This window comes from Chrysemys picta, chromosome 4 (genome assembly GCF_011386835.1).
Source record: "Chrysemys picta bellii isolate R12L10 chromosome 4, ASM1138683v2, whole genome shotgun sequence".
In the NCBI taxonomy this organism is placed as follows: Eukaryota; Metazoa; Chordata; order Testudines; family Emydidae; genus Chrysemys; species Chrysemys picta.
The window spans coordinates 133,050,655-133,068,913 of NC_088794.1; the positions used below are offsets into that span (position 1 = coordinate 133,050,655).

At 44.5% G+C, this 18,259-nt stretch overlaps 1 protein-coding gene and 1 long non-coding RNA gene across 4 annotated transcripts in view; both read left to right on the top strand.

Moving 5' to 3' along the window:
• LOC103306092 (uncharacterized) overlaps window positions 1–17,439 on the top strand; it is a 95,599-nt gene extending 78,160 nt beyond the window's left edge. For all 3 annotated transcript variants that reach the window (XR_010600753.1, XR_010600752.1, XR_010600754.1), the window contains one exon: window positions 12,816–17,439. This is a non-coding gene — a long non-coding RNA (uncharacterized LOC103306092). The remainder of the gene's footprint in view (window positions 1–12,815) is intronic.
• DIO3 (iodothyronine deiodinase 3) lies at window positions 7,113–8,788 on the top strand. Its single transcript, XM_005315605.4, has one exon. It carries the CDS (start codon window positions 7,416–7,418, stop codon window positions 8,241–8,243), a length of 828 nt encoding a protein of 275 aa, XP_005315662.2. The 5' UTR covers window positions 7,113–7,415; the 3' UTR covers window positions 8,244–8,788.
• Window positions 17,440–18,259: the final 820 nt, after the last annotated feature.

The window sequence follows — 18,259 nt, forward strand, 5'->3', positions numbered from 1 at the left end:
TTGCAAGGTGACAACTTTCCAGGGTGACTGTGTTTGCCAGCTGATTTTCCAGTCACACACTATTCGGATATCAAAATCCAATCTGCTCTTTAGGAAACTTTTAGTTCTGGAGTGCATTCCTGCTACCCCACTCCTATTGTTCCAGTGGATAAAGTAGGAACATTTGCACTTCTGCATATTAGGTGAAGAGAGGAGAAAGCCATCTCTTTTGAGCACACTCATTCACTTGAGCAACTAATACTTTGCTCCCCTGGTCAGGGCAGTGTATGCAATTATCACACCCAACAAGGCATCAGCATTACTATGTGCTTTTGCCCAGGCCTGTGTGTAATTGTGAAATCAGAGCACTGCAATTTTTCCAACCACCTGGCAAGTTGCTTCTCAGGATTCCTTAATCTAAACAGCCATTGCAGGAAAGCATGGTTTGTCCAAACCATAAACTTCCTCCCATATAAATAAGTGATGAAAATGTTCTATATATTTAACCACCACTAGGAGTTCTTTTAGGGTGGTGGGATAATTTCTTTCATGAAAACTTAGACTTTTGCTGTAAAAGCCACCACCCTCTCAAGCCCTCTGTGTCCTTGTGTCAGTACTGCGCCCAACATGAAAGGGGTTTTGAAACATGGGTAGACCAAGACAGGTGCAGCCACTAGAGCCTTTCTCAACTCTGAAAATGCTGCATCACACTCTGCTGACCACTGAAATGACTTCCATTTCTTACCCAACCTAAGCAATGGTTTTGCAATATTAGCAAACCCACAAATAAACCTTCTGTAGCAGGAGCAGAGTCCTACAAAATTCTGCACATTTGTGTGTGTCTAGGGAGTCCGCCAGCTCTGTAAAGCTTTTCTGCAGTGGAAATTCCCTCCTCACTAATTGTGTGCCCAAGGTAAAGGACCTCTTTCAGAAACAACTCACATGTAGTTGGGTTTAATTTCAGATTGGCATCCTTCAGCTTATCCCAGGCTACTTGTAAGTGTATCAGTTCTTATGCAAAGGTTTTAGCATGCACCAAGATATAATCTAGGTATAAGAGACAGGCTGAGAGGGGCATGCCATGGAATCCCTCTCACATGTGGCTAGTGCATTGCACAAGGAAAAAGCCATCACTTAAAATTGCCACAGACCTTGCCCTTCTGTGAAGGCAGTTTTTCCTGTCCTTTGCATCCACTTCCACTTGCCAATACCCACTTTTAAGATCCAGTGTAGAAATCCAGATTGAATGTGCTACATCATCCAGAGTATTCTCTATTTGTGGTGCGGGATAAGAGTCCAAGTGACTTCATTTGGTTTTCGATAGTCTACACAGAATCTGGGGGTGCCATCCTTTTCCTTAACTGGAATTATGGATAAGGCCCAAGGGTGGTTGAAGGCTCATTTATGCTTTCCTAATACATTTCCTCAATGGCCTGTAATGCCTCTTTCCTCTTTGCTACTGGTTACTGTTTATTGGGTTGTTTTCCCCTACTATCGAACTTATGCTGGACTAGTACAGTACAACCTATACTTTTGTTTGGCAGGGAGAACAACTCCTGATTCCTAATCAGAAAGTCTTGTAGACCATTCTGCTGTTCCCCATTTAACTGTACACCACTGTGCCGGAACAAGCACAAGGGTTAGTCTGCACGGTGCCGCAATGCACACTACCGGGGTGTGATTTCTAAAGCATCCTAATGTGTTTCACACTAATTGGTCCATGCAAACCCTGCTGGTGCACACTAAGAGTTTCCTAGTTTCAAACAGCACTATGTAAAGCGCACTCGAGAACTTTTAGTGCACACCACAACAGGGTCTACATGGACCAATCAGTGTGTAAGACATGCATGTTGCCGCTCCATGTAGACAAGCCCCAGCAGAACTCTGTGAGCTCACCTTTAACCCTTGGCCCCTTGTAGTTTTCTTCTATATCAGCATTTACTAGATCAATTGGTTCACATTTTGCAACCATGGCTCTCTTCATTACTATTTGCTGCTTGTTGGAAACATTCAGCAAATGAATCTGTTCCTGTTTAAGCGCCACAACAGCTTTAGCAGCTAAGATTCCCCCAAGACCCTGGGTTTCAAAACAGGTTTCAACCACTGCCCATCTTCCTTTTTCTGGAAAGCTACCATAGCCTGTAGCTGTTATAATGACTTCTGCCCATGGAAGCAGGGAAACTTGTTCACTGTGAGCCAACTGCCTACAAACCATTTGTTTCACCTGGGCTACTTCTTTAGCGGGAATTTCTACCGACTGGATTTGTAAGACACCAGCCTGGCAATTATTACAAAGTTATTAGCCATAAAAAAATCCAAACAATTATCAGCTCATCCACCACTTTGGCTAGCCAGACTTCTTGCTCTAATTCCAGAGGTCCAATTTTCAAACCCAATTTTCCCAAATAACTCCCTAGTCATGGTCTCTATTTGAGGCAAATTAGTTGGTTCAATTTGAATCCCCTATTCCCTAGGCTTTTTAGCATGTCCGGTTTAATAATTTATGTTTGAGACAGTGTCCACTATGCCCACACTTTTCACAGATCCTGATATGCACTCAATAGCCAAACTTCCAATATTGTTCTTTAGATTTTTTTTTTTTAAATGGCGCTGGTCCTTGCCAAGATTTGCCCCTTCAGCATGGTGTCCCCCCATTTCCCAGCTAGGAAAGAGGCTTTCATTAGATACTTGTGATGCTATATTCTGGCCCACCTTATATTTACAATAGTCTCTTTTATTATTCATTTTCCCCACAGTACTAGCATTTAACTGAACCGCTTCCCTTAGTTTTGCATGATTGCCAATTTCCCTTGTTTTACAAACCGAATTTATCAGTTTTTCTAACTGTTCAACAAGGTCATGAACCAGATTAGAAACACCTTTTTCCTCATACATAGTTGACTCAGAGCTATACTTATAGCCTAGGGCTCATGTCACTCAGCTTCCCTCTTCCTCACTAGCAGCTGCTTCCTCTTCCAGTGCACCTCTGCAAGGAAAGATTCAAGTTCAGTAGCAAATTCCATAGCTTCTCAGTGTGTCTTTGGGCTCCTTTTGCTCATCTTGATCTGCAAATCCAAGTCCTGCTGGGCATCTATAAAATGGTCCATTGCCAATTTACCCTGACAGTCCTCCTTGGTGTCTGAATATGCCAGGAATGCAAATCTTCTCAGGTCCTCTGTCAGGCGAGGTGGGATCTTCTTCCCTCTCCTTCTAGCTCTATGTAGCTGCAAGTGAGGGTTGAATTTAGACACCATCTTATATAACCTCACATCAGAATGAAATTATGCCCTCAGATTGTATTTGGAGTCCATAGCAAAAGAGTGCAAACACAGGCCACCGCAGCAATTGTTCCACCAGGTGCTCTGCCCAACATACTTGTCCACACCTGAATAGGAAGCCACAGTTCAAAAGTACCTCTCAAACTGAAAAGAAAAAACAAAGTTGTTTGCATGGAATGGAGAGTGCGGGATTTCCAAAGGCATAAACTAAGACTGAATTTCCAATCTTTTTCCACCAACGAATCTATATAAAACTCCATATTTTGATGCCTCAAGGTCACTCCCATTGGTTTGACAGAGCAAAGTTTGTTGATGTTCAAGGTTGCAAGACCCATCTGTTTACTCAGGTTTTTGTCTGTCAGCCTAGTTGGAAGGGGGTGCTTTGAGAGTTCCAACTTTTTTTGCTGGGGGTTTCTTTAGAGCCAACATAATTTGTTACTGTGTTCGTTTAGAAGCTTTAATTTGTGGTTTTGAAGATTGTGTAACTGCACTGAGAGGTGGCAAGAGGCCCATATGAGGAGTTCAGCAATAAGTTTAACAATACAGTAAATAACTGTTCAGTGATTTGCCCTGTACTGAGCACCATGGCATGCACTATAAGTTATTAGTCCAGGCTCAAGACAAAGAACAGTCCTAGTGCATTAACATGTCTTTATGAGGTGCCTAGTAAAAAGGAGATAAAAATGCAGTTCCATTTGGATAACAGAACACTGAATCACTTCACTCACTGCTGTCACACATTAAGGATGACCCACAGTTGGCCTCTGGACTGTGGGCACAGATAGATTATTTCGCAATACTGTAGACTATTCTGGAATAGAAGAAGAAGAATGAGGATAATACTTTTCACAGGGCCTTTCTCCATGGTTCTCAAGACAATTTACATGAACATTAAGCCTTCTAGACCCCTGTGAGGTAGAACATAAGAAAGGCCGTACCGGGTCAGACCAAAGGTCCATCTAGCCCAGTATCCTGTCTACCGACAGTGGCCAATGCCAGGTGCCCCAGAGGGAGTGGACCTAACAGGCAATGATCAAGTGATCTCTCTCCTGCTATCCATCTCCCCCCTCTGACAGACAGAGGCTAGAGACACCATTCCTTACCCGTCCTGGCTAATAGCCATTAATGGACTTAACCACCATGAATTTATCCAGTTCTCTTTTAAACTCTGTTATAGTCCTAGCCTTCACAACCTCCTCAGGTAAGGAGTTCCACAAGTTGACTGTGCGATGCATGAAGAAGAACTTCCTTTTATTTGTTTTAAACCTGCTGCCTATTAATTTCATTTGATGACCCCTAGTTCTTGTATTATGGGAATAAGTAAATAACTTTTCCTTATCCACTTTCTCCACATCACTCATGATTTTATATACCTCTATCATATCCCCCCTTAGTCTCCTCTTTTCCAAGCTGAAGAGTCCTAGCCTCTTTAATCTGTCCTCATATGGGACCCGTTCCAAACCCTTAATCACTTTAGTTGCCCTTTTCTGAACCTTTTCTAGTGCCAGTATATCTTTTTTGAGAATAAGAGACCACATCTGTACTCGAGATGAGGGCGTACCATCGATTTATATAAGGGCAATAATATATTCTCAGTCTTATTCTCTAGTTAAGTGTTATTACCTCCATTTTACAGACAGTGAACCTAAGGCAGAGAGGTATGCAGCCAAATTTTCAGAAGTGTTCACTGAAGTCAATGTAAGCTGCAGATCCTCAGCGCTGCTGAAAATCAGGCACCCGACATCTCAATTGATGACACAACAACAGAGGCATTCAGAATTAGTGAACATAGGACTATGTGAGAGCAAGTCAGTGGCAATGCTGGGTATGGAATCCAGAGCTTCTGGCTACGAATCCCATGCTCCATCCCGTAGCCAGTACTCCACCCATCTATTTAAAAAGAAGAACAGGATGCATCCGAAGAAGTGGGCTGTAGTCCACGAAAGCTTATGCTCTAATAAATTTGTTAGTCTCTAAGGTGCCACAAGTTCTCCTGTTCTTCTTTTTGCGGATACAGACTAACACGGCTGTTACTCTGAAACCCATCTATTTAAAGTCTTTTGCTCCATCACCAGTTGTCACGAGACTTTATATTCCTGATTGTCCTTCATCACAAATGTTAAGTGCTGCTATCAAATAACTTTATATTCATGCTCCTCTTGATCGTGGAAAGGGTTTTTTTTCTGTGCATTATGTTATTTGCTGTCTCTGTCTGTTTGGGGTCTTTTTAAGTGAACTTTCAACCTGACTTAGTCAATGTTGATTTAACTGGTTCCATACTTTACTGACCCCACTGCATGCAACAAATCCCATCCTACCACTTCAGATTAAATTTGATAATACATATTTGTTACCCAGAAGATGCCCAGAAGATCAAGTAGACAAGAAATGGTCTAACTGTCCCAATAAAGGCAGTGCTCAGATATTACTGGGATGGGGGACAGATATATACCCAGATAACCAGGACAGGTCTAGATTTTTGGAGGCTTAGAATTTCTCAGAAAGAATGAGACAAGATGGTCATGAGATAAAGGCACCAGACTGAGACTGAGGAAGTCTGAGCTCTATTCCCTGTTCTGCCACAGGCCTCCATTCCCTGTCTGTAAAATGGGGATAAATAGCATTTCCTTTCTGCTTAGGTTGTAAGGCCCAGCCCCATTTCAATGGCAGTTAGGAACCTAAATACCTTTGAGGATCTGGGTCTAAGCTCTTTGGAGGCAAAGACTCATCTCTCAGTGTATGTTTGCACCTTGCCTAGCATAGCAGGGAACTGATCTCAATTGCAGCCTGTAGGCATTTCTGTACTGGAAATAAGAAAGGACAGTAATGTTCAATGACAAGAAATTACCCCCCAGGGATCAGAGTGGATAGAATGAAGAGCCAACAGGTCACAAGTTCACCTCCAGTCTGACACCTGCTTGTCACTGTGAACTGATACTTGGTCAAGGTGAACTCAAGGCTTCTGCTTTCTGCAGCAGAGGGAAGAGCCGGCAGGGGTTATGTAAGATTACAACTGGCGAGGCGGCCACAACTCTGCAAAGAGGCGAGAAGGATCTCTCCCTTCACCACCCACAGCAGCGCGGGGACGTTTCAGCTTTCGGACAACAGCTACCCCTAGTGGCGAGGAATCGCTTCCCTTGTCTCTCTCCCCTCTCGTTTATTTCATGCTGTCAACAGGTTTAGTAACTAGAGGCAGCGAGTGGTCATTAACCTGGCAAGCGCCCCCGTCCCCTCCTCCAGGGCAGACCCCCGGCGGCTGCAGCCCAGCGAGGCCGTTTGCAGTCGCTCCCCAGCCTGGACGCAGGGCGCCCCGCGGTCTGCCAGGGGACCGGGAGTTTGCTCATCACGGCAGAGCAAAAGCGAAGCGCCCCTTAAGCAAATGCACCTCCTGGGTACGGCCCCTTCCAGGGCCCAGCCCTCCAGGGTGGCCAAGGCGGAAGGTACCCCTGTCCGATCCCCGGACCCCCAGCCTCTCGCCCGGCCGCTGCGCCGGGGGAAGTTCGCCCTGCAGACACGCGGCGTCTTGTGCCAGCCTCTGTTCCCGAAGTTAGGGAAGGGGCGCGTCAGGGCCTGGGGAGGGGAACACTCGCAGCAATAGTCGCAATCAATCGGAGGGAATTACTGGTTCTGCCCCCGGGGAGCGGGGTCACGTCACCCGGGTCGGAGGCGCCTTGGGGGCGCCCGGCTATAGCCGGCCCTCGCGCTGCCTCCCCACGTGCGCTGCCCCCCAGGCGCGCACACCCCTAGAGCGCAGTAGGGAGGGGGCGGGGCCGCGGAGCTCGCCTGTTGCATTGTGCAGGCCGGGTTGTTTGTAAGGGGGTGTGTGTGTGTTTGTTATCTGCGCCGGAGCCCCCGGCCGTGCCCTGGCTCTCGGCTGTTGCTGGAGAGTAGCTGCTCCCTGCTCTGTGGCACGTCCCTTGCAGCTCCTGCCGGGTCTCTCTCCTCCTCCCTGTGTATTTTAGGTCATTGGAGTGGAGGGGTAGGTAATCCCCGGGCTTAAGTTCCAAAGGGGCGGGTTCTGGCCGGAGGTGGAGTCACTTTTCATTTAAATCCCTGACTATAAAATGGGCTTAAAGAGACGCGGGATCTCAGCCGCGCTGCACAGAGCCCGGCAGGCAGGCGTGTGTCGAAGGGGGCGGGAGCCCAGCCGCCGTCAAGATGCTCCACTCCCTCGGCGTTCACACCTTGCAGCTGCTCACCCAGGTCGCTGCCTGCATCCTCCTGTTCCCCCGCTTCCTGCTCACCGCGCTGATGCTCTGGCTCCTGGATTTTCTCTGCATCAGGAAGAAGGTGCTGCTGGTGGGCAGCAGGGCGGAGGAGGAAGCCTGTCCTGGCCAAGAGCCGCCCCCGGACGACCCCCCGGTCTGCGTGTCCGACTCCAACCGCATGTTCACCCTGGAGTCCCTGAAAGCCGTGTGGCACGGGCAGAAGCTAGACTTCTTCAAGTCAGCCCACGTGGGCTCCTCCGCCCCCAACCCCGAAGTCATCCAGCTGGACGGGCAGAAGCGGCTCAGACTCCTGGACTACGCCCGAGGCAAGAGACCCCTGATCCTGAACTTCGGGAGCTGCACCTGACCCCCGTTCATGGCTCGCCTGAGGTCCTTCCAGCGCCTGGCTGCGCACTTCGTGGACATCGCTGACTTCCTGCTGGTCTACATCGAAGAGGCTCACCCCTCCGACGGCTGGGTCAGCTCGGACGCAGCCTACCAGATCCCCAAGCACCAGTGCCTCCAGGACAGGCTGAGGGCGGCTCAGCTGATGCAGGAAGGGGCGCCTGGCTGCCCCCTGGCAGTGGACACCATGGACAATGCTTCCAGCGCCGCCTATGGCGCCTTCTTTGAAAGGCTCTACATCATCCAGGAGGAGGTGGTGATGTACCAGGGAGGCAGAGGACCAGAGGGCTACAAGATCTCCGAACTGCGGAGCTGGCTCAACCAGTACAAAAACCGGCTCCAGAGCCCCAGCACGGTGGTCATCCACGTGTAAAGGAAACGGCCCCTGTGCTGGGGTGAGGAGGGGGGTGTCCTCCAGGGGGGGTGGTAGGAGCTGTTCTCCGCTCCTCTCCCTCGGGACTTGCAGGCTGCTGTGTGAGTTTCATGCAAGTGCCATTGTTGCCCCTTCTCTGATCGAATCATGTTGATTTGCCAGCCCAGCTCCGTTCATGCTGCATGTCCTTGTGCATCTTGTAAATACCCCTTTTTTGTAAAAACAAAGCGTTCCCTATTTTTATGGAGGTTTTTCTAGGGGGTCTGGGTCCGTGTGTATGTGTGCGTGCTTGTGTGTACGAGTGGTCTCTGCTGAGTGCCCGGAAAACACTAGTTGGCATTTCTAGTATCGCTTGGTGACGACCGATTTTGAAATGGTTTTCAAAATACCAGGGAATCGAGTCCGATGTTGTTAGATACTAGAAGTGCCACTAGCCGGGGCAAAACGGAATGTCCTATTTATGGGATCTCTCTCTCCTCTTTTTGTAAAATGTGCGTTCATTTTTTATGAACTTTTTATAGTAATAAAGATCTGGAATAAATACACGCCTGCTCTTGGCTCCCTTTAACGGAACTGATCAGCTAATGAAACCTCTACCTTGTAACCTCTCTCCGCCCCTCCACACTCTCCGAGCTGCTGGGGATCAGGCGAGCGGGGGCAGGGGCTGGAGGCGCGCGCTATCCCGGGCACTTAGTGGACCCCTGTCGGTGCTCTGCAGAAAACCTGCCCGGAGGGTGCTTTACAGCCTTCCCCGCTGAGATGCAAAATGCTGCTGGGCAGAGGAAACCGCTGGGCTCCGGCCATTAATGGCCATAGACACCTTTAAAAAAAAAAAAAAAACCCAGCGCTAACTCTAAAGAGACTGAGCGTCTTGATCCCAAACGCGCCCAGCGCCTGGTCCGAGCTCTGTAAAGTTACCAATCACCCGCTCTCGGTGCGGAGCCCCCTCATTGACTGCGGAGATCGCTCTAGCCATGCGCTTGGGGTTGTCCGCGAGGGCGTGAGCACAGGCAATTAAGCCCTTCCTTAGGGGCAGGCGGCAGGGTGCTGACGCTGCAAATGTGTCCGCCGCGTAGCCCAAATGTACCCCTGCCTCACAGCTGTGTGCACTGGAGTAACCTGCTGGGCTCCGGCACGTGTAACGTCCCGCAAAGGCTGGGAAGCCGCTTCCCGTCAGCTACAATTTAGAGCATCTCAGGAAGGCCCCGATTCAGAGGAGGTACTTAGGCACCTGCCTAACTTTAAACAGATGAATAATCCCGTTGAAGGCAAGGTGGCTACTCACCTGCTTCACACTAAGGCACCTGTTTAAGCACCTCACTGAATCAAGCCCCAATCCCTACCTGAACAAAGGACAGCTGTGCACCCCCTTAGAGCAGACCGGCTCAAAATGCTCAGTAATCTGAAATGTATTCAAAGAATGGGTTAGCGGGGGATGGTAGCCCTATTTCCATCTGTGTGTCATCAATCCCTCAGGCTTTTCTGTAACCCAAACCTTGGGAAAACAGCAATTTGATTTCAAGTTGCAGGTGCTCATTACTACATACTGCTTTGAAGTCCTACAGTAAAACCAAGCAGGGAAAATAAGTCATCACCAATTTATGATGAAACCACAACGGCTAAAACATTCAATTCATCTAACATCTTAATATGTATATGAAGCCCAAGCGAGAATCCAGAAATAACACCTCTAAGTGATTATGCCCAAGTATTGTTTTTTCTGCCTTAGACATGATCTTTTTGGAAACCATCAAGAAATGATAGGTTTAGAATAACCTGTCCTTATAAATCAGGTTAAAAAGTGGGCATGTTTAATCTCCAAGAAAAGAAGCTGGGAGGGGCTGATGATAGTCTTCAAATACCTTAAGGGCTGTTATAAAGAGGATGGGGATCAATTGTTCTCCATGTCCACTGAAGGTAGGGCAAGAAGTAAGGGGCTTCATCTGTAGCAAGGGAGATTTAGGTGAGGTATTAGGAAAAGTTCATTAACTACAAAGATAGTTAAGTTTTGAAATAGGCTTCCAAGGGAGGTGGTGGAGTCCTCCTCATTGGAGTTTTTAAGAACCGCTTAGACAAACACCAGGATGGTCTAGGTTTACTTCATGCTGTCTCAGCACTGGGGGCTGGACTAAATGACTTCTCAAGATCCTTTTCAGCCCTACACTTCTATAAGTAATGACGATTGGAAATGTACTGATCATACTTATCAAGTATCAGAGGGGTAGCCGTGTTAGTCTGAATCTGTAAAAAGCAACAGAGGGTCCTGTGGCACCTTTAAGACTAACAGAAGTATTGGGAGCATAAGCTTTCGTGGGTAAGAACCTCACTTCTTCAGATGCAAGACTTGCATCTGAAGAAGTGAGGTTCTTACCCATGAAAGCTTATGCTCCCAATACTCCTGTTAGTCTTAAAGGTGCCACAGGACCCTCTGTTGCTTTTTACATATCAAGTATCAGAGGGGTAGCCATGTTAGTCTGGATCTGGAAAAAGCAACAAAGAGTCCTGTGGCACCTTATAGACGTATGTATTGGGGCATAAGCTTTCGTGGGTGAAAATTTTAAGGTAGCCATCCTACAGCAAAAAAACTTCAGGACCAGACTTCAAAGAGAAACTGCTGAGCTTCAGTTCATTTGCAAATTTGACACCATCAGCTCAGGATTAAACAAAGACTGTGAATGGCTAGCCAACTACAAAAGCAGTTTCTCCTCCCTTGGTGTTCACACCTCAACTGCTAGAAGAGGGCCTCATCCTCCCTGATTGAACTAACCTCGTTATCTCTAGACTGATTCCTGCCTGCATATTTATACCTGCCTCTGGAAATTTCCATTACATGCGTCTGACGAAGTCGGTATTCACCCACGAAAGCTTATACTCCAATACATCTGTTAGTCTATAAGGTGCCACAGGACTCTTTGTTGCTTTTTACACACTTATCAAGACATTTTGGGATGAAGGCATCTTCTTGTAATGTCTTTAATAGCTTCTCATATAAAAATCTGGCTTAGGAAAGATGAAGGTGAGAAACTCAAGTTGTTGCAATCTCCCTGATTAAGTTTAACAAGATTTCTCCCATATCAGATTAGACCTAATGAGAAAAAGGAAGAATTTTTAAGACAAGTTAAGTCATATTATGCAAAGTAATGTTGTTAACTTTGTAGAAAACCATTTATAAACATATTACAACCCTTCTCTTTTCAGAAATAGGTTGCCATATCCATACAACCACTTCAGGCTTATGGAATGTATACCACTTAATTCCCCTCATAAATCTGCAACCAAAACTATATTGGTCAATATTTTCATACATGTGCACCTAAAGCTAGGCACTCAAATCAAACTGGTTTGATTTTAAAGCTGCTGGCTCCCCACAACTCTTAATGACTTCAATAGGTGCCGTGAGTGCTCAGCTTTTCTAAAAATTAGGCCATTTTGATATAGGTACCAAAATATCAAACATGTACCTAACTTTAGGCATAGAAGTTTGAAAATTTTGGACACAGACTCTAATTTTTTCATTCTGTAGCCATGCATTTAATATGATATCTCTCTGCGTATTTGTGGGTCTGCTCAACTTACCATCTTCATAAAGGGAAACCAAATGGCCCCATCCATTTCAGACCTCCCTGAGCTGAATCCATTTGCTGTCACAAACATTAGTCACACACACAACACAGGCCATCTCTCATGCTGTAGGTTACAGGGGATTATGGTTATGGGGTAACTGCTTCTCATAGACATACAAGAGCTCTCACACATCTTCCAAACCTCCAAGAATAGTTTGCTTTCCAAAGTCAGGTGGTGAAGACTAATCTTAGCATCTGCAATGAAACCCTGACCCATGGGGAAGTAACTCTTCTGAATTACCCAAAGCACTGCACTCTGCAACAGTACCATCATCATTATTTTGATTCTCTGTCTTTTGATTTGAGCAAGGAACCGGGTACAAGGATCACCATTAAAGACTAATGTTTTATCTATCCATTGACACTGTAATCTAAAGTAAAAAAATAATTAATTCTATTTGAATGGGTCACGTCTAAGGATTTTTTTTTTATCTAGCTCTGGATACATTTAAAGCATTTAGGTTTAATGTTGGAGTCTTTCCCCTCATTCTGCAAACATAAACTCCTTTCCCCTCCCTCAGCATATCAATCACTTCATTTCTTACTCTTGCAAACATTAGGCTGCTTCTTCCACAAGGATATCATTTTCAAAGCGATAGGTTCATCTTCCTTCAAAACTGTTCCTGGGTTGGAAGGAACCAAAGCAGTTAGCAATATACTCCCCCAGTTTAAAAAGAACAGAAGAAAAGAGAGCCAGCCCCTGGACATAAACTAAACTGCTGTGCCCTGTCATGAAGCATTTACATGAGAGGGTTCAAAGGAAATAAGCCAAATGATGAGTATCAGTTGGGGTTCAGATACTCTCATGAAATGGACAAAGTCTCCAGTCTTTCTTAACCCTGGGAGATGGATATCTTGCATACATTGTTGTCCTCCTCTTTCAGTGCACTGCTGTGTTACTCTTCTTTCCAGGTCCTAACAATAGCCACTGTTTCTCTCACCCATACAGGTATCCTGAGATAATATATGCTACATCCTATGACCCCTCCTAACTGGCACCTGGCCTTTGGACTGAGAAAAGAAGTCAAAACTGTGAAATCAGAGACTTTGGACATCAATTTGAATAAAGAAAACCTAAGACAGTTACAAGAGTTTAATGCAAACCAGAGCTATTCCAAATTGTCTCCCTTTCTGGTTAGTTTGTAACAAAGAAAGAGAAAAATTCTGACCCAATCCTTATTTGTGCAATCTTACTAACATTAACTTTATACAATATTAGCCCTGTGCAGCCCCGCTCTAGAAAGTGTTATTGTGTTTGAAAACAATGATAAAGAGTCAAGTTATCTGCTACAATGCAATTAGGGTAGACCAGCATCATAGCAGCTAATAGAAGAACAGGAGTACTTGTGGCACCTTAGAATGTGATTAAACCCTTGTCCCAGCAGCAATTAAACATAATTACCTGAAATGATGCTGCTCACAATTTCAGTGTCAACCAGAAGTTGTGTTCATCATCATATCAGCTAATTATGATGAAATGCAGATCCCAGCCGTATTTAGACACAATTAGCTGACATAATGCTGACCACAACTTGCCATGATCTAAACAGACCTGTTAGTCATGGTCAGCATTGTGTCACCTAACTGGGCTCTTCACAGTCTTGTTCAACTATGATGAAGAGCTCACCGCAGCTGCACAGTTTACCAAGGCAGAATTTAGCCAGTAGAATTCTTTCCAGATTTTAGTTTTTCCTTGCTTTTAATAAAGTTCACCTTCTGCTTTCTTTCTCCTCGTATCTCTTAGTCTCATGTTTCTGGCACACTTTAGTTAAAGCCTGGAGTTTTGTGCAGCTTGCTAGCTCAGACCCACTCTCATTTTCTGGCTCACAAAATGATTTCCACTCAGACAAAATGTGGAAGGAAGTGGTCCCTGTCCTTAACTGGCTTCTATAGTTAAAGGATCATGCCTCTAGTGTACCTTCAGCTATTACTGAACTTTGGTAAAAGGCTATCGGAGGTCAAGCTTTTTCATTTGTTTTGAAATAAATCAGCTTCCGGATCCACATTCTTGCTTCTAAACGGAAAGCAGATCACTTATTTATCACTTTCCCTTTAATGAGCAACAGAAGAGAAATTTGCGATGAATGCCAGGAATCCTTGAAAAAGATCACACTTTCCCTCTTGTACAAATCAAAGTTATCTGATCCTGTTACATCCTCCACTCAAAATAAATCTTAAGCATATATCCCACTGAGGTTGCTCAGGGAGAGTTGTTTAGATCAGATTAGAACAATATGCTCCACTTCTGAAAAGCTCAGATGTGTCAGAAGTATTTCCAGTTGCTACAGTGTATTGAGAAACATGCTACTTTAAAACACATTTTATTGCCTTGTCTTTTTTACCCCCCTTCAACTGGATGACAAACAAAAGTCAAAAGGCAGCAAAGGGATATATCAAACCGAGCACAATCTAAGCCGTAATTACCTATTCCTGTTAATAGTTAATTGAGTTATACTCTTAACATAATCACGCTTTCAGTGTTCAAGCTTGGAGGAATAGAATAGGAAGGAACTTGTGGTGTGGTCTAAAGGGGATGCTTCCAGACATTTAAAAAATATAACTGTGATGTAACATAATGTGATCTGGTGCATTTTGAGACACATCCTACTACTAAATATTGTGTTATTCTCTTCACAAAATGTATACAGCAAAAAGCTCATACACTTGTTTTCATTGAGAACTACTTATACTGGGCAAAGTAAGATATTTTATGACAAATAAGCCAGAGATCTTACTCATTTAAAAAAAAAACAAACCTTTTTATTCTTTGTTTTTGCACTTTGTTTCAAATTATCTGGAAGAAGAGAGAGAATCAAACCTAGTCCAGCAACAAATAGTGTCCCAGGTACAAACCTGGAAATTAAACACTCAAACACTCCTGCAAACAATTCTTATTCTAACATTAATTTCTTCTATGCTTCCTTCCACCAACAAGGGATACCTACCATTATTAGTTAGTTAGTTAGTTAGTTAGTTGCTAAGTGCTGTCAGAGTGCTCAGGTCTGTACACACATGCAGGAAAACAAAGGGCGTGGTTAAATTGCACCAGTTTTACACTGGAATAATTCCTCTGATATCAATGTAGTCACTCCAGATTTACATTGGATTTAACTATGACCAAAATCTGGGCCACTGTGTTTATCTTCTGTGACAGTTCAAAACCTCAGTTTTTCTACAATGAATTGTAAAAAAAAAACATTAATCTGTTTGCATTTATAGTTTAAGAAGCCACTCTCAACTGGAAATATTCCCCATGTCCCCTACATCCCTGCAGCAGTTTATACCATCAACAACCTACTACATCTTGTTTACATTCTTTGAACCCTACTGGCCGCCTTCCTCCATATAAAGTTCCTTCCACTTGCAAAGGTGTCTCATTTTGTTTGGTATAGCTTTCTTTGGTCAGTCATGCCTGCCATTCCCCTGCATCTTCAAACTTTCTCAGGGAGAGATTTTTCAAAGACACAAATGAGAGCTAGGCCTCCAACTCCCATTGACTTTCAATGGGAGTTGGGCACCTAACTGCTTTTGTGTCTTTGAAAATCTCCCCCCACTGTCCAACTAGCATTAGACAAAGTCCTGTCCGCACCTTTGGAAAATTGGCACTCCTCTTATGCACACTTAACTGAGTATTCCAGGAACCTCCTGTCATGCCTTCCACCTGTCTCCTCAGACATAGGGGCATTGACACCGTGGGTGCTCCAGGACTCAAGCACTCACCCCCCAAAAAAGGGGGGTACTCAGCAACCACAGGGCCAGACTAATGTTTTGTGGGCCCTGGCGCCCAGGCCATGGCTCCACTCCTGCTCTGCCCCAAGGCCCTACCCCTGATCAACTTCTTCCCCCCCAAGGCCCACGCATGCTCTGTCCCAAGACCATGTCCCCACTTGGCCTCTTTCCCCCAAGGCCCCGCCTGCCATTCACATGGGGAGGAGGGGGCAGAGAGGAGCACCCACCGGCAAAAACAAAAGTCAGCGCCTGGGTCCCCAGAGGTCTTTGGATATGGCCTGCAGTGGTTACTCCTGTAACAGCCTACTGCCAAAATGATCTTAAATATAGAAGTTTATTTTAAAAAATCAAAGGTGAGCATTATACTAAATATCCAGTGAGGGAAACAACCTTGCTAGACAAGGTCAAATCTTCTAGTTACTATGGATTTAAACAAGAATTCTTCACTTCTTAGGGCCAGATTGTTCAGCCTTTACTCACATGGGTGAATACTTGCTCCCTTTCATCCCATTGAAATCAATCTTACTAGTTGTGTGGGTAAGGGTTACACACTCTGGTCCATGGAGATTATGGGTGTTTCTAACATCCACGCTGTCAGGCCATTCTTGTGTCTTGTGTCTCTCTCCAGACTCATGGCTCATTCCCTTTCTCTAGCTTGTGCCTCTTGTTTATACCTTTATATCCAATATTAATTGAATCCCCACATTTCTAGATAGGACATATATTTTAAATTTCCTCTCATTTAACACACCGTATTTGAAAAGATCACCTTGAGCCTGGCTAGGTGTTAGGTGTAGACACTCTAAATCAGATCTTGACCCCTGACCTCTGACCCCATCTCCTTTGCCATGCAGCACAAAGAGGAAGGAGAGCATCCCTAACACAGCAGCTGGGATTCCCCTAACACAGGGGAAGTCCCCAGGTGAGGCAAAGCCAGCATACCAAGCTCTATCTCACCCATCCACAGGCCTAGGAGGTATTTCTGGATGGGCCATGTGACTGGGGGCAGGGGTACATCTGTCCATCTGGCACAATTTAGAGTAATCTCTAGGCTGCACTAAATTACACCGCGGTCTGGTTTGATCCCCAATAAGGCTAAGGATCAGGGCAGTGGAAAGGTGGCTTAAAGCCATCTTCCCCCACTATCCACTCCATTCAAGGTTATACACCAAACACAACTTGACTGGAAATAGGATCTGACCCAGAATCTTTGAATATTTCACTTAGCTTCACATCTATTCCAAGCTGTCTTGATTAACATAAAGTTCATTTATATGTTTACAGTTCTTTCCCCTGGGGCTTCTTGCTGTTCTTACCAGACTGGTTAGACAGTATGTAAGTCCCTTGTAGTCCCAATAGTAAGCCAAGTATATGTATTTAATACCTCCAGTTTATATCAGATGTTATCTCTCCTGGATGGTAAATGATCCATCACAGTATTCACACCAGCTCTTTATACAGTGAAGCAGCTCACTTCCAATGCTATAATTACTGTAGTAAAATAGTCAAAGCTTTTCCAAAGTCCCAGTACTTTATATCTATGTTATTTTCTATGTCAATGTCCTTTGTTAAAATAGAAATAGATAATAGAAATAACTCCTAAAAATAAACATTCTCATGTAGCCCAGAGATGAAATTTAAAACCCCTGCAAAACCACACATTTCACCTGATTCTGATATCTGTAGTAACAAATGAAAGCAGAGGAGATCTATTTTGACTTTTTAAAATAGTTTTTTAAGGCTGCAGAACTATGGGTTGAGGAAATTCTGGGAACCATACAATTCAGAGCAAAAAAAAAAAAGTTTCAAGTTATTTGATAGCAGCACTTAACATTTGTGATGAAGGACAATCAGGAAAGAATACTGTGCGAAGCTGTTGTCAGCCAGATTTGTAGCACATGGATGTAGAGAACATACTGTGCTACCAATTCCTCAGGCACATGCGTACAATTTCAAACAGAGATCAAAATTAGCCCAAAAGTGTTTGGACAAGGCGGGGAAGGGGGATGCATTTTATAAAGGGAACCATTTATTTGAGAAAGTGATAACTGTATTAAAATTCAAGCAAATGACCAGGATTATTTATTTTTCTCCTATCAATGAGAGTTAGGGCCCTTCTACTAGACTATATGTCAAGTGACTAGCAAATGGCTCTAGAGACATATGAAGTATCAGGTGGTACTAAATTGGAGTTTTTCTCCACTACTCTGTGCAAGTGTATTTTCGCTTTCAGTTGTGTATTTCTTTTCTAAAAGATATGTCCAGTAATGACCATTGTAGCTCTTTTTTTATGAAGTTCATGCAAGTTCATAGTTTTAAAAATTAATGTTTAATCAACATTTTGTGTGTAATATCACAAATATACAACTTTAATATGAAGCTGTATTGATAAAGTTTTACCTGTTTGATGTCTTCTCAAGACCATTTGTGCCATAACACCTAGAAGAAATCAGCCAGTGTTTAATGGCTAGGCTGAGAGGCAATTGAGCAGAGCATGCCCTAAGGTGGGGGAGGGAAATTCAATGAAAAAAGTCACTGAAAATGATCTTTTGTTTGGTTGAATTTTCAAAGTTTGCTGGCTAGCTTTGGTGGTCAGCTGAGGGGGATTTGGAGAAAGTGGATATTGATTTATTTATGGAATTGCAAACCTAAAATATATACATA